The sequence below is a fragment of the Panulirus ornatus genome, chromosome 59, assembly GCF_036320965.1.
Source record: "Panulirus ornatus isolate Po-2019 chromosome 59, ASM3632096v1, whole genome shotgun sequence".
Taxonomy (NCBI): Eukaryota; Metazoa; Arthropoda; class Malacostraca; order Decapoda; family Palinuridae; genus Panulirus; species Panulirus ornatus.
This window is the reverse complement of record NC_092282.1, coordinates 3,703,048-3,719,612: the sequence shown is the minus strand read 5'-3', so window position 1 is coordinate 3,719,612 and position 16,565 is coordinate 3,703,048. Positions and strand designations below refer to the sequence as shown.

Here is a 16,565-nt window from a genome sequence, read left to right as displayed (position 1 = left end):
TTGTCTTGATAAACAGATAATGAATATATCTTTGAATGATTTATTTATCTTAGGATATATTACATGAATAATTTTGTCTGCATCATTCTGCATTAGACCTTGAAACCTTGGCTTTACGGTTTATGTCATGATAAAGTGAAGATATCTTACAAGACTTTCCGGTGTCCAACTATAGCTAAAGACAGTACAAGAAATAGATCTGTTCTTATCATTCAGAGCCTTCGTACATATCAGGAGCCCTCTGTCATTTCTGACATGTTTGACAGGGACTTGCTCAGCCAACATGAAGGTCGTCGCAGCCCTGTTGTGCCTCGCCGCCGTCGCTTCCGCCAGGATGGCCTACCAGTTCTCCGACGGCTACCTCTCCATCCTGGGGACGGAACCCGCGCAGAGCTTCGACTGCGGTGGCCGCGCCTACGGCTACTACGCCGACATCCCCACTGACTGTCGGGTGTACCACGTCTGCCTACCCATCGCCGGCTTCTACGGAGAGATCGTGGACACCGCCCAGTTCTCCTTCGTGTGCGGCAACCAGACGGTGTTCAGCCAGGACTCCCTCGCCTGTACCCATCCCGAGGAAGCCTTCCCCTGCGACCAGGCCGACACCATCTACGATTCTTCAAACGCCATCTTCGGCGTGACCCAAGAACACGAAACCAAGAACTAGAATATTAGACAGTTTTCTGTATCACGATGAAGCAGATCTCTCTCTTTTTACTGTACCAGGCCTTAATTTCGCAAAATAAAACGTGTTTGCCTGAAGGTTGTTGTCTTCATAATTAGTTACATGACTACGCGCTGAGTACTGCAATTCGCCTTCCACCAACCTCAGACACTAAAACATTCTCAAAGTCGGCGAGAAAGTGTGGGGCTTAGGTCATGTACCTGAAGTAAGCAAATGGCTAGGCTCTTATTACTGTCTACGAGGAATGGTGCACCTGTGAATAAGTGACCTCGGCAGCTGACCCCCAGAAGAATTCCACTCACTTTGGAAAAAGTACCCATGAGATATGACCGTTCGTTCTGTACTCCTTCCCATTTTACGTAACTGTCTGATTACATTAAAACACCGTCCTCTGATAACAGTCGTGAGCTCTGCGTAGCCTCTCAGTCTTCTGTGGGGGATGGTGCTGAGGGCCTTCAGTCAGTTCATATGTGAGGAACTCGCCCCTGCCACTGCCTGAGAGCAGCACCATGCGAGACCCTTGGTGGTCACTTCCAGTTTTGTAGAGAGCTTGCGAGCCACGTCGGACCTTCAGACTGTTTTGGTGAAAACCGTGAAGAAATCCCCGTTATCGCAGCTTGCGACATCTTGCTGTCTCAGGATTTATCGTGTTATCGAGGCTAAAGGGTTACGATGTTTTAATTTTTCTTGTTTTTGTCATGTGCTGTTTGTGCGGTATCCTCGAGTGTATGTATATGTTTTTTGCATGATTATGCATGTTTGCGTACATGTGCGTATGTGTGTTGCGTATTCATCTTTGTGTGGAGAAAAAGGAATATGAAAAGAATCGTATTTCTTGCGAACTGTTTTATTGCTTGACACTCACCACATAGAATGATATCACAGATATCATAACTCTCAGTCATATTCATATTCGGTCTTTCCATTACTTATTTCCTTTGAATGGTGAAATCTTCGGGGATCCTGCCGAAGTCGGCGTTGGAGACGTCGTAGAGCGTCTCGGCCTGGTCGCAGGGGAAGGCCGCCTCGGGATGGGAGCAGACGAGGGACTCCTGGCTGAACACCGTCTGGTTGCCACACACGAAGGAGAACTGGGCGGTCTCAACGATCTCGCCGAGGTCGTCAGCAACGGGCAAGCAGACGTGGAAAACTCGGCAGTTAGTCGGGATGTCCGCGTAGTAGCCGTAGGCGCGGCCACCGCAGTCGAAGTTTGGGACGGGCTCTGCGCCCAAGATGTCGAGGTAGCCGTCGGAGAACTGGTAGGCCATCCTGGCGGAGGCGACGGCGGCGAGGCACAAGAGGGCTGCGATGACCTTCATCTTGGAGGCTGCCGGAGAAAACCATAAGAAGTATAGCACAGAGTTTGTAATGAGAGCCAGTAAATCATGTTTAGCAGAAAAATAGACAAAGAAGGCAGTGTATATATAATCAGAATCTCTCTCTCTCTCTCTCTCTCTCTCTCTCTCTCTCTCTCTCTATATATATATATATATATATATATATATATATATATATATATATATATATATATATATATATATATATATATATATATGTAATATAATGTCAACACTTCAATGGTTGTCAAGTTTCACTCCACTGGTCCAAGTTGCTGTCTTCTCTTCCTCACGCACACGTGGGCTGTTGGCATTCTGTCAACAGCCCAACAAACTCTGGTCTCCTTCTCACACATAACACTTGACGACATGTAAGTCGCACGACTCGTTCGTAGCACTGCATATTCCAGCGGAGAGCGCTACGCGCTAGCCCTTCTTCCTTTTGGCATAATCTCGTCACATCGCCTGGAGTACTTTGCCTTGATTATATCTCGCAGATCCAGCAGAACGCACGGTGAGAATCAGTTCTGTAAACGATTCTCGTACACAGAACTCGGTTTTACCAGCCCCGCCGTCCTGAAGACGTTCAGATCCATCTTTTTAAGTTTACCATCAGTTATGTGTTGAGACACGAACGAGTGTCCCGCACACACACAGAAACTGCCGCAGGCAGCTCGTCATAAGCGAACCAGCCACCCCCACACTCCTGCGCAACAATATCTGCTACTTCTCGTGCCTATGGAATAATGCAAGTGCCAGGGGACTAGGAAGGGTTGTAGCACTGTAAGTGTATAGACTGTATAGAGAGGGGCAGGCACGAGTTGAGGCCGCGCTTTACCCCAAGCTGCTCACGTTTCAAGAGACGGGGGAGATGTGATGCCCATACCTGCCCTGACGCCCGCTTTTAAACCCTTGTCCAGGTGCCCGTCTCGGCCACTGGTTGTCCTTGGGCTGTACCTGTCCTCGAGGCCATAGTTGAGGGGGGGGTGTTTATGCATCAGAGGTTGGTGATCACAGGTGAAATGTGAAAGGAGTATTTTATGAAAGAGTTCGTTTTGCGACTTTCGTACAGAGCTCTGATCTGGTCCAGTGGTAAGCGACGAACAAAGTTTTTTTTTTTTTTTTTTTACCTCAGCGAATTTTGTGGATCATCTGTTACTGAGGAGATCATAGGCATAACATTCACTGAAAAAGGTTACCTCAAGGTGACAAGGGTGACTTGGCGTGTTCCTACCTGCATATCGTTCTCTGTTACAGTAGCCTGCTGGAATACGAATTCAAAAGTGAATTCGATAAAGATAACTGTGTTTGTTACTTTCTGATGATGAACCATCTTAGTTAAACGATGGTTGTGAAGGAACTGCAGGGTAAACTAATAAAAGAAAACGAACATTGGTAGACAAGTGCTAAAAAGGAAGTTGGGAAGGTCCAAAACGTACCAGTGGATTACATGCATGTCAGCCCCGTCCTGGTGTTTTCAGCCGTCAAGTGCTGCTTTTCTTATTGCATTAATCCCGTGGTTTTGGTAGGCATTCAAGACGACGGAGAAAAAAATATGCAATACGAATTCAATGAATTTTGTCTTTAATTTTCTTCTTTTTATTATCAATGAGGTGTGGTAATGACCAAGAAAAATGCTAAAAAAGGCTTGTCAGTGGAGCCTGAGGAAATGTGTCATTACCCCTTCACCAGACACCGTCAAGGAAAAGGTAAGTGAGTGTGGGAGTTCAAGAATTCCGGCCCAGCCCAGTGGTCTCTCTGGAGACTCCAAACCTGCCCAGATATACCACTGGTAACTTCCAAGGCACAGCCGTATGGTTCACACTGTTCCGTGAATTACCATTAGAAAGCTCGCTCGTTGAAGGGTTGGTGATGATCAGTGTGTGTGTGTGTGTGTGTGGACAGTCGGTCTTTAAAGAAAAGTTCTGTGCTAAAAGCAATTGATGTGCATCCACTGAAGAACAATAGATTTTGTAAATGTTAAGCTTTATGTCTGTCCAGAAGATGCTAATTTGGGGGGAAATTTACAGAGACAGTTTGTTGATGATCTGTGGGTTTTTACGTACAGTGGATAGTATTATAGATGGTCGTATAACGCTGTGTAGCTGTCATGATGTGGCATTCCTGATGTTAAGGGAGTCAAATGACAGGTGAAGGTACTTGATGGTGGGGGTACGGAGATACTTGCTGGTACAGGAAGCCGACTGGTGGGCTGACCTGCAGATACTACGCAGTCGTGAGGGAACAAATTACTGCGAAGTTCGTCAGTGCACGAATACAGCAGGTGAATGCCGACGACTCACGATGCAAGGTATGGGTGTAGTATGGCGTGTTGGACAGAAATTGAGTTCTTCTGGTTCCTAATATTCCTCTCCTTCAGCACCCCAACAAGGAGGAGGTCGTCGCCACCCTCCTGACTCCCTGCGACCGCGCCGCGCGCCCACTCAATCTGATAGCAGTTCTCCGGCGGATACCTCTCCATCCTGGACGCAGAGATCCTGTAAAACATCGACTCCTCCAGCTACAGCTAAATCGACTCTTATTGTTGATAGAGAACCTCTAGTGATTGGTGTCATCTGCAGTCACCCGTAACCTCTCTTTTGCTCTCGGCTTTTGCTGCTGCTGCGTGTGAGAAAGATTGAATATTGTCACATGGTGTTTTAGTATATATATATATATATATATATATATATATATATATATATATATATATATATATATATAGAGAGAGAGAGAGAGAGAGAGAGAGAGAGAGAGAGAGAGAGAGAGAGAAACTGCGAGTAACTGAAAGAATGTGTGTAGCTATTTCAGGAAGTCACGCGCTTACAAGGTATACAAAGGAATTGTAGGTCGAGATAAACAGGTTGCTGAGGCAGAGAGATGTGATGGTGCGTTGATTGGGGGTTGGATAGTATTAGGGTGATTTGGACGATGGGATGCCACGTTAAGTTTTTTTTTCAGGTATATACTTATGTAATGCATGGAGTTATGGCGAAGGATGCGTTTGCCCTCACTTACGTAGAGCAACTAACTACAGGTTGTAAGTCTAAGAAACGAGTGTTTCTCTCTTGTTTGAGTTTCAGACAGTAAACTTAGAGATTTTTTTCAGGATATGAATGTCAGCAAATGGCTGGTTCCTTTGGTTCTTATGTCAAGCAGTTCTTGTGTGCGGACTTTGCCTAAACCCCTTCCACAGCTCACTAAATGCTAGGTTCATTTTCTGTAAGACGTTAAGGGACATATTCCTGTTCCTATCATGTCTAGTTTAATAAGATATGTATTATGACTAAATGATTGTCTTGGTAATTTGATTTGCCCTGATGACCTTCAGCCTAGTCTGGCCCTAGCCAGGGCTCGCTTCGCAGCTCTCCATTACCAGAGCTGATTAGCCAATCTTGACTGTAACTATATGATATACTCTAAGGTACCCAATTACTCCGATCCTGGAGTGGTTGGTGTCAGACTGTGAATACGATCCCGCAGCTTAAGTGTCGTAAAATACTCATCAAACATACATGGTGAAAAGGAAATGCTCGGAAGATATTTATATATATTTTTTTTTTCCAGTTGTTTCATAAACGGTCCCTTAGTCTAGGTTTTGATAAGTATTCATAGTCATGCACCATCTCGTGTTCACTTTCATATTAATCGCCTGTCTGAATTTGTAAAAATCTTATTAACAATTTCTTTTGTGATTTAATTTTTTTTTTTTTTTTTATTCTAGTTGTGATTGTGCCTTGTGCAGACCTGAATTTAGCGATGGTTCTTCTTAACTCCTCCGTTGCATGCAAGCATTTAAGATTTCAAAAAAGTAGCGAACGTCGTGACACAAGTAATGAAGTTTTCCTTTGATGGTCTGTCTCTACGAGAGAGAGAGAGAGAGAGAGAGAGAGAGAGAGAGAGAGAGAGAGAGAGAGAGAGAGAGAGAGAGAGAGAGTGGTGGTGAGAAGAAAGGATAGATAGGGGTGGAAGAGAATGTGGGAAAGATGGAAGAGGAACTGAGAGGGAGGGTAAATGAATTGTCAAGGAAAACATAAGATGTAGAAAATTAGAGTGGAAAAAGATGGGGGAAATGGGGTAACATAAGATTAGAGGCAACTGTGCTAAAGGAGAAATGACAAAGAAACTTAACTGTGGAACAGAAGAAGAATGAGGCACCGAGGGAGAGGTCACAAAAGTGAGTGAAAGGTAGGCAAAGAAAAAGATCCAAGAAAATATATGTGCCATGTTGGGAAAGACAGGTGAGACTGCACCGTAGGTGAAGGACAGGGGAACTTTCCAATTCTAAGGTGTTGTTAGAGGCTCAGTTGTACGTATTATGTGGGTGTGGGTGACAGCATAGGTAGGTAGGTAGGTAGGTAAAGAGAGGGGGGGGGGGGGGGAGACTACAGTTACTGGTATTCATTTTATGCGCATAAACAACGGTATAGACCTGAGTGGAAGTGTAGACACACAGACCAGGAGAAAACACACACACACACACACACACACACACAATACATCCATCATAATCATCACAACCTACATCATAACCACTATGATAACCACCATTATTCCACATTTACCACACCCACAACCGCCATCACCACTACTGCAGCCACCATCACCACTGCTGCAACCATCATCGCCACTGCCACAATCACCACTACCACAACCACAACCACCATCACCACAACCACAACCACCATCACCGCTATCCTACCATCACCTGTCAGAATCCTTCAGAGAAAGACGTTTTCACGGGCGACGGGCCGTCTTCACTCACACCCGGCATATGACCTCGGGTTCAGATCACAGGTCAATGGATCGACCAGCAGATAAACAGGAAATTTCACACCTGCACCCGTCAGGTGGGGGACATGGATCACTACCGACGTCAGTGTGTGAATGAAACTTTTCATCTCATATTTTCGAAAACGTGTTCAAGGCTCAAATGCACATAGATCTCTTCAACCAGCCTGATCCGCACTTTCGTTGAGGTCCTCCCAGTAGGCAACCTGCTCACCTTCAACTTTATTTTTTTCTTGTCATTAAATTTCATAAGACACGGCTCGACCTTGGGGTGAGAGGTCAGAGCCTAGTCGACAGCCGACACGAGAATAGAAAACAGGTAGCTCGTCATCCATCAAGCTACGAGTAGTGTAGAATATATCTGATTCGTCCTCAAGCAAGGAAACTATGTAGAAAATGGGTAACTCGTTCCCCGGCAAGGCACTGTGTAGAAAATGGGTAACTCGTTCCCCGGCAAGGCACTGTGTAGAAAGTGGGTAAAATTGCATTCAGCCAGGGCACGAATATAAGAACTGAATAACTAATCTCCCACTAATGAAGGAATAGAAATGAGGTAAGCCTTATTTTTTGACAAAATTTTGATATACGATTTCATCGTGTTAGACATGGATCAGTGAGAAAGGACTGCATTAGTGTAACCCAGTTATAAGGTTATCCTTTTCATTCCTTCAGAGTGTCTTTGAAATTCTGTAGCTAATGCATTACAAGGATATGCATGTAAGATAATAGCTTTTCTTTTTTTTTGTAGATTTTTGCGTGAGATTATATAGTATATATGGAATTATTTGCCTGACAAAATCATTGGATCATTTTCGTTATACCTTATCCGTTTTCTGTCCACGAGAATCACCTGTAGGGGTCATCTGTGAGAGCTGTGGCCAACGAGTGGGGTCAACCCCTCTGTGACTCAGCCCTCAGCCTGAAAGATTGATAGATAGATAGACAGATAGGAGACATATGAGTGGTAAGGGAAGCTTGACCAAGGAGGACGTCGGCAGGATAGCCAATGCGTACGGGAGGTCACAGTGCAGCACTCGGGCCTGACCTGTTGCTTGGCTTACCATACACGTTGTCCCTTGGCGACCCATCATCATCCTTGACTCCAGTCTGTCATGGCGGTTTACCACCTCGACTACCCGTTGACAAAGCTGGGTCGCTGACTTCCATTCATGCGATCATTTTCCCGAGATTTACATATTACTGTTTTCAGTACATCACTGCAAAGTGGACAGCTATTATGTCTTGTGAATATCGTACCGTCTCCTTAATGACTGACTCTTCGTTTGTCTGAAAGTTATTCATAGATCCGTGTAAGTGTGTGTGTGTGTGTGTGTGTGTGTGTGTGTGTTTTGTATATTCATAAAGACTGTGAAAAGATAAAGTGCACAGCACACCTTCGAGGGGCAAAGACAATTTGGAGGAATTACTACATCGTTTTGAGGCCGGCGGCGGCAGCAGCAGTTCCTCTCGGTCTTCCATACTCGGCGTCTGGTTCAAGGTAACACATCCGTCTCAGGGAGTGAGTGTATGTTTGTGGGGACGAGACGGAATGTGTATGGTCGGTTGGATGAGGAGGGAAAGGCTATGAGTAGTGGAAGAGAAGGAAGTTTTTTTCTTTTTCATTTTTCAGAAGGTAGGGGTCTTACGGGGGGCTAGACCATGTAGGAGAGAGTTGGTGGGAGGAAGGAAGTGGTTGGTACGTGTTCGATAGAGAGAGTTAGAGTAGTGAGGGAGGGAGAGGAACACGTGCAAGGTAGGAGCCGGGATTGTGGGGTCAGAGGAGGCACACACACACACACACACACACACACACACACACACACACACACACACAGGAGGTTATGTACATACAATTTTTTTGAGAAATGAATAGAAAAAAAGAATAGAAAATACATGATCATGTATCCGAAAGATATTTTCACCCATGCAAGAGACTGACCCATCCAAGACCTTCTCCCATGCCGTCCCTGTCCTTCATGGTTAGGTTAGGTCAGGTCATCCCACGGTGCAACCTTTCGTCCCGACACCCTCAGGTGTGGTGGTGGTTCCCGCCACCTGCACTCTTACCACAAAAAACGTGAGGTGTGTATTAGGAGTCATGGATAATGTTCCAGCCTTTGCCGATTAGCCTGTATCTCTGTCCTCACGGTACCGATTTTTTTTTTTTTCTCCGTTTTTCCCTCTCCGTCAAATGTAAATATAGTGTAGAGAAATGAAGATTAGAAACATAGTCACAGAAATCTTTATGATTATGCAGCTGAAGACAAGCAAATTAGAGTAAGAGGTAAAGTTAACGCATTTCTCTCTCTCTCTCTGTTTCTCTTCTCAGCGTCATGTGTCAGTCGCAAGGGTGACGCGGCAAGAATGGATGATGGAACGTTTTAATACCCACCGTAGGGGTCGCTTAAGGAGAGAGGGAGTGGTGGAGAATGGGGGCCGAGAGGTGGGGAGGATAAGGGAAGGGGTTGTTTGGTGGAGGGAGTTAGAGATGGATCGGGGTTGGAGTGTTGGCTGTGAGGGAGAGGTTACCGTGAAGGATGCAGGGGGAAAGGTAGGCATTAGACTGCTGCTTGGTCTGTGTTTACGTCTGCACTGGCGGAGTAATTGGCATTTTCTCAGCAAATGTTGAGACTGAGGGAGTTGGGTTTCTGACCCGATCATTATTTTTCCCCCGTTTCTTACATTCTCGTCTCTTTCATGTTCTGTTCTCCTCGTCTTCCTCTTTACTTAGTATCCCTTAGTGTCTTTTTTTCTCCCATTCTCGTTTCTCTCGTCCTCTTCCTCCATCTTTCCAAAATTATTCGCAGGGCGTTATACCTCCGGTGGAAAGGAGTAAAAATACTAATCCGGTGCTTCCTCCTTCACCAGGGATTAAATAGCGGTTCTTTAACAGTGAAGGAAACATTCTACACATAAACATTTGTGCTGAAAGGTTGAATATATGAACGGTACGAAAGTTAGCTCCATGACAAAAATTTGATGCATAATTTCATCTTAAGCCTGAATAACAGTAAAGTATTGAGAGAGATGAGAAGTATTTCATCACACAGAGGAAAACATGAAAAAATATACTAGACTCTAAGAAATGATTTAATTCTAAAGGTGGAGAAACGTACATGACTTGGCCAGGCTAAGGGGACAGTCTTGACCATCAGACAAATGTAACAACAGAATTAATGTCACATTTGTTGAGGGTCTGCCACAAGGCTGTTGAACTTTCCTTGTAAACGATCCTTGACACACGCACACATACACACTCTTGGGTGTGTATATATATATATATATATATATATATATATATATATATATATATATATATATATATATATATATATATATAGTGCTCTTGTTGAGGAGTCAAAGTGCCCCAGATGAGGCGTCGAACTGCCCCATTTGAGGAGTCAAAGTGCCCCTGTGAGGAAGTCGAAGTGCCCATGTGTAGAAGTTAAACTGAGCATACTGGGGAGTCGAAGTGCTTGTGATCAGAAGTCGAAAGATTTGGGGAGGATTCGAGGTGTGTCTGCAGACGACTTAGTTGCCTGTGTTTTGTAATCGCCAGCAGATTATTCAGGGAAATTTAATTTCCCTTCACTGGTGTTTGCATTAGGTCACTAAGAATACGAGAGGAGTGGGTATGAACACACATCGAGGAATACAAACATAATGCAAACAATGGTGGGTACTATAATCACTGGTCAGATGGAGAAGCTTGGGAGGAAGAAATCTATTCAAGCTGGTGACTCGAGAGAAAGGTGTGGAAAATATTTGTCTTCTTGTGGACAGTGCTAACAGTACTTCAAGTGTCTGAAGATATAGTAAATCAAAGGTCTCGGTTCATGATGAGAATTCAACCCCTTCACCACACGACACGTAATACGTTGCTTCTGAAGCCACACTGAATGCCTTCACGAAATTTCAATCCTCGTACCGATGTCATTTCTTCGGTAGGATCAGCGTTATCTAACTTCATGCCTTATCTTTATAGGGCACTCTACTGATGTCTCGTATTAAGGGAAGTATTGATCAGAAAAGTACTCTATCGTTAATATGTGTCTTTGCTAAAAAGCGCAAAACATGTGAGTGATTGAAAGCAAAATCGACTTCTGTCACTGGTGCGAAAAAGTTTGTTCCGCTGAAGGTTTCGCTGCGGGCTCCTTTCTGCTGCCTTACTCAAATTTGGAAATTAAGAAATCGGTGAGCGGGACGACGTCATCCCTTTCACTCTGAGGCCGCTTTCGGAAGGCCACCTGGGGAATAAACTCGTGGCTCAAGGTACTCTCGAGACTCATTATTTATGAGCACGGAAGGAGGGAGGCCTCCTGTTCCCCTCACCCTTCCCCACTCCCACTCTCTGTGTACTTCCTCACGTACTTTCTAACCTCGTCCAGGAAGCACTCCTTCCCCAGGTACTTCCTCTCCTCTTCCCCCTGACGTCCACTTCGCCTCCTCCGGACTTCCTCCTTTCCTGTTGCATCTCCCAACTTCAGTATCTCGGTCATGGATTCCCGCCCTCTCCTCTCACATTCCCTCCCCGCCATAGTGCCAACCCAGTCATCTACTCTCACAACCTGATCTCCTCCCGCCCTCCCTCCTCCCACTACCATAATCCCTCCTCGACCTCTCAAGAAACGAGTCCTCAACCCTTTCGTCAGCCCTCTTCAAGGCTCCCCCATCAGTGACGCTGACAACGCCAGCGACGATTATAATCTCCCCATCCGTCAGCGGTAATGACGGTGGTCGCTGGTTCAGTCCTCCCATGTCTTCCGGGGTGTTCTGCAAGCCAGCCAGGTTTAATGTGGCTAACAGGTTTTACAGGCCAGGCAGGTCTTAAAAGCAAGGCTGTTCCTACATACATGGCAGGTCTTGCGGGACTGCCAGACCAGATAAAGTCGGGCAGGTCGTCTAGCAGAAACAGGTCGCATGTGCTCCATGTATACCTCATAGGCTATATAGCTATAGCCTTGCTCAAATCCTTGACAGATTTAGCAAGCTAAGTAGATCCTGTAGGCAAAGCCAAATCCTACAAGTCACCTCCTACGTCAACAAGATAGACCCACAATTCTTTCCTCGTGAAATATTCTCGATTTACCCCAAAAGGATTTTGCCCCCACATGTTGTCATCAAGTGACACTGAACATATCCCCGGGTCTGCAGCATCAGGGTCGCGTCATCCTCTCCTCCCGGAGGAGGAGTCACCGCGGGTGTGGGTTCTCGGTGTGTAACATTATGCCAGTTTTGTTTGCGTCAGTCGTTCCCAGCGGGAGAGATTATCTCCAATTTGCTTACCTGATGGCAGGAAGGATGTTATAAACCACATAACCCAAGGGCAGCAATAATGACGACTTCGACATGAAGTATGATAGGAAAGTGGGGCTTTATGAACCATTTCTTAGGTCCTTCAAGCTAGGTATCTCCATATTTTTGAGAGATGACATTTACCATCGAAACAAAGATCGTATGAAATTATTGGGAATTGCTTCAGTATTTTTCATTAATTAGACTGATCACTACTACCACGACCTCTTTCTTTCTTTCTTTTCTTTTAAGTTCTGGTTATGATAAATCAGTTTTCTATTTCGACACACACAACCCACGTACATTATCCAGAAACAGCTATCAGAGTAGAGCGCGTCCTTTCTTTACATGCCATGAACGTTTTCGGCAAGACAGCAGCGCTGAACCGGGATATGATCATCACATCCGTCACGAATCCCTTTCTACACTCCTACGTTCCTTTTACTGGCATTCCTACAAAATCTTTCTGTCCCCCATCTCCCTCCCCAACACACACACACACACACACACACACACACACACACACTCCAACCGCATCCATCTTTACGTACCTTCCCAGCAATAATTGCTGGCTCCTCGCCTCTCATTATCGTGGAGCTGACTACGGTGTGGCACAGCCTTCATGTGGAGTCTTAGCATTCTCTCTCTCTCTCTCTCTCTCTCTCTCTCTCTCTCTCTCTCTCTCTCTCTCTCTCTCTCTCTCTCTCTCTCTCTCTCTCTCTCTCTCTCTCTCATGTATCACAGCACCACAAGTCAGGCCCATAAACCACCTGGCGCCTGCGTAACCAAACCCGACCGCGTTAGTCACGCCCACACAGAGCTCAGACTGTGGGTAGGAAGTGAACCTTGGAATCGGAAATGAGTTCCACGTAAATAGCATGTCACGAAGTGGAGCCCGCGTAACACACACACACACACACACACACACACACACACACACACACACACACACACACACACACACACACACAAACACACACACACACACGCTCATAGTATTCACTCATGCGTTTCTGAGAAACATTGGCAATATACACTCACGCGTAACGCACGCACAATACACTCTTAGGAAATTATCCTTAGTATTGCTTATCAGCAGTTCCCTGTGAGTGTCCACAACCAGAAAACTTTACCATAGTGTTCCGTAACGAGATCGTTAGTGCCACTAGATTCCTTTCTTCGTTGGCACCATCTTCAAAAAGTCTCTGGTCGATGAGGCAGAATGGTCCTTCATTATGTATCCGTTCCTCATCTACATAGCCGTAACCCTCCTTATGTATCCCTGCTTTAATGCATCTGTATCCCTTTGATGTTTTCACTGCCCCTTAGGTGAAAACATTATTCGGTTTTTCTTTCACTTACATTTCTTCCACAATCCACAACCCACCTGTAACTTCGCTCACCCTTCTCTTTTACTCTCCCACCTAACAATTCCAAAATTTGATTCACTAACATCCTATCTCATCAACCTGTGTTTTGCGCCATGACCCCTCCCTCTCTCTCTCTCTCTCTCTCACTCTCCCATGCATAGCTCAGCCCTTCTCACAGTTCCTCTTCGCGAAATATTAGCCCCACTCCACCAACATCGTCACAATCGCATATTCGCAAGTTAACCAAACATATAAGTCATTCGCGGAGCAAAAACCTCAGCAGACTATGAATTTTCCTTATTTGTCAGCATGCATATCTAAGTGAAGATAATATATATATATATATATATATATATATATATATATATATATATATATATATATATATATATATGTATATATATGTATATATATGTATATATATGTATATATATATATATATATATATATATATATATATATATATATATATATATATATATATATATATATATATGCTCGTAGCCTTATTTTTCGGAAACAGTATATTCATTCCTCTTCAGGCCAAATTTGCTCACTTGAAATTCTTAATAGCTCTGCGAACAATGACTTTCATCACACACACAAAAAAAAACCCCGCGATGTAAGACTACGTTGTCTGGCATAGATTTACAAAGCTCTCCGTTTATTTCCTCAACGGTAGTTAAGCTGCTCAGGCGAGAGACGCCTTAATGACACCATAATGTCCTAATGGCCGGACGAACCCTGGGAGGAAGATGATGAAACTGATCATGTAAGAAAAATGTCACCTTCGTGACGGGCAGGAGGCGTTGCTCCGCGGGGATTAAGGTTAATGCGGGCAAACATTGCCATGCTGGTGGTGGTCATGAGTCAACACACCACGACGCTGGCCGGGGAGTTCTGAGGGAGGAGACCTGTGTGCTCGGCAGACGTTGTTGACCCTCCAAGTGTTCCGGGCACCAGACACTCCTGGACCTGCAGACATAAAATGTTTTTCTTCCACAGTGAGTAGAAAGGTGTTCGCTCGGCGTGGGCTATACTGGAACTGTCCCATAATTGAGCTAAGAGGATTTTACCGTCTACTAAACTAAGCATGGATCATCGACTGGTTATGAAACGAGGCCTCTTGAACTTCCTGTTACTTACAGTAATTGTGAAAAAGATGAATGCCTGATAAAGATGTCCAGTCACACAGTAGCTTCGCTAAAGGCAATCAAGAAAATTGGAAATAATCACCAGAAATAACTTCTAATTGAGAATAGATAAAGAGTTATATGGGGGTCACCTTGCCAGAAGATGGCGTTCATGATCCGGAGGTTTCGAGGCGGATGGCTCCAGCACCCCCGAAATTTCTGACTACGCTGGTCATGTTCCAGAGGTGTCGAGCATCCAGAACTGGTCTATGAAGTTTCTTATGACGTCTGTTAAGTTCCAGAGGACTCCAATCGGTTAGCACTGTTTCCTGATGCATCAAGAGACCCCGGTATTTTTTCTTCTTGAATTTATGCTTCCAGTGTTAGTAACCGATCAGTTACATCTATCACATTCCAGGGGATTCCAGACGAGTTGTCTTGTACTCTAATCATATCCCAAAGAAGTTCCAGGAAGCTACCGTTGGCCCCCGGAGTGTTGGAAGTCGCTGGTCATTGTACTGCAGGTACCAGAAGTCATATCCAGTCCATTATATCTCAGAAGATGCAATCATGTACCATCGAGCCTCAGGCGCTGAGCTTTTGTTCGCATATACCGTTCAATTCCAAGACAGCCATTGCCAGGTGTGGAGGATCAGACGCCTTACGTTCCAGGAGAGGTCCCGAAGAAAGCTGCTGTCAAACCCCAAAGTGTAAAGGACTCGGTCACACTTCAAAAGAGATTCTTGGACCAACCAGCGTCGGACTGATAGTTCCAGAGGACGCTGGACACTTTCAAGGTGGCAGTAGACAGCCAACGCTAGGTCTGGAACGATTGCAAGGTCCCAGTTGGAAGCAGACAGCCGGTAAGCTTGGTCTGAAATGTTTTGTAGACGGAACCTGCGTTCATGGAGAGAATCCAGATACACTGTAGCGTCGGAGTGGAACTAGCGACAGATCTGGACCCCTTATCCATATTCAACGGTGTACCAGACACCCTGCTGCGTGACATCACCTGGAAAATGTTCACCCTTTTACATACCCGACATGGTGTTTGCGGCTGTCAGTAGTTTGACGAGAGAAGATGTGAGGCGTTGTTTGCTGCCCAAGAACTCCGTAAGAAAAAAGAAAATGGCAGAAAAGGGACTCCAGCATTATCTGACCCACACATCACGTTGCCCTGCCATCAAAAACCAGTTCTGGCCACATTAACGTGGCAGGCTGTGAAGCATGTGTGTGTGTAGCTCCCTGTTGCCGACCAAGCGATACCGCAACAACAACAAAAAAGAGTATAATCATGGAAGCATCATCCCCCAGAATGCTTCATAACTTATAGGAAATTAAGATCAGCTGCAACAGTTGTAGATGGTCAGATCCTTCAGAGCGAAAAAATGTGAGAAACAGCTGCTGCATAATCATAGAAGAAGGCGTAACATTAAGGAAAGATAAAACACACAGGACCTGACCGTTCATCACCTTAGGCAAAAATGGTCACTTTTACTTTCATCTCCGTGTTTGTTTTTTGGGGGTATTCTATGCATGTTTTTTTTTTAATGTTCTGTCAGATTGTATGTGTGTTTGTGCTTTGTTCATATTTATGTGGCGGTACATATCGCCACTCTACTTTATATGCCATAGATCACTATCTTTAAATTTCCTCTGATTATGGTCTCGTACTTTTTTCCATAGTCTATCAGTAACTCTATTGATGGACTCAAAAATTTATTCTTTGTCCTCCGAGAAAACCTGTCCCACGATCTCGCCCACGTATGATTGGCGCAACCAGATATAATCGATCAAAATACCCATGTACAATCACATAGGCTGCGTATGTAATCGACCGTAACCACGTACATGATCGACTGAACCTGCAAATGATGGACGCCATTAGTTTAACTCTAACGATACCCATGTACAGTCGAATATTCAGACGAGAGGTCCACCTCATCGTCGAACA

At 44.9% G+C, this 16,565-nt stretch overlaps 2 protein-coding genes across 2 annotated transcripts; one reads left to right on the top strand and one right to left on the bottom strand.

The window, feature by feature from the left end:
* Positions 1 to 248: 248 nt before the first annotated feature.
* On the top strand, positions 249 to 785 carry LOC139767328 (U-scoloptoxin(01)-Cw1a-like). The gene has a single exon (XM_071696634.1). It carries the CDS (start codon positions 284 to 286, stop codon positions 665 to 667), a length of 384 nt encoding a protein of 127 aa, XP_071552735.1. The 5' UTR covers positions 249 to 283; the 3' UTR covers positions 668 to 785.
* A 731-nt stretch (positions 786 to 1,516) lies between these two features.
* On the bottom strand, positions 1,517 to 2,913 carry LOC139767327 (U-scoloptoxin(01)-Cw1a-like). Its single transcript, XM_071696633.1, has 2 exons — positions 2,875 to 2,913; positions 1,517 to 2,012 (listed from the first exon to the last, which is right to left on the bottom strand). The coding sequence occupies exon 2, from the start codon at positions 2,002 to 2,004 to the stop codon at positions 1,615 to 1,617; it is 390 nt and encodes a 129-aa protein (XP_071552734.1). The 5' UTR covers positions 2,005 to 2,012; positions 2,875 to 2,913; the 3' UTR covers positions 1,517 to 1,614.
* Positions 2,914 to 16,565: the final 13,652 nt, after the last annotated feature.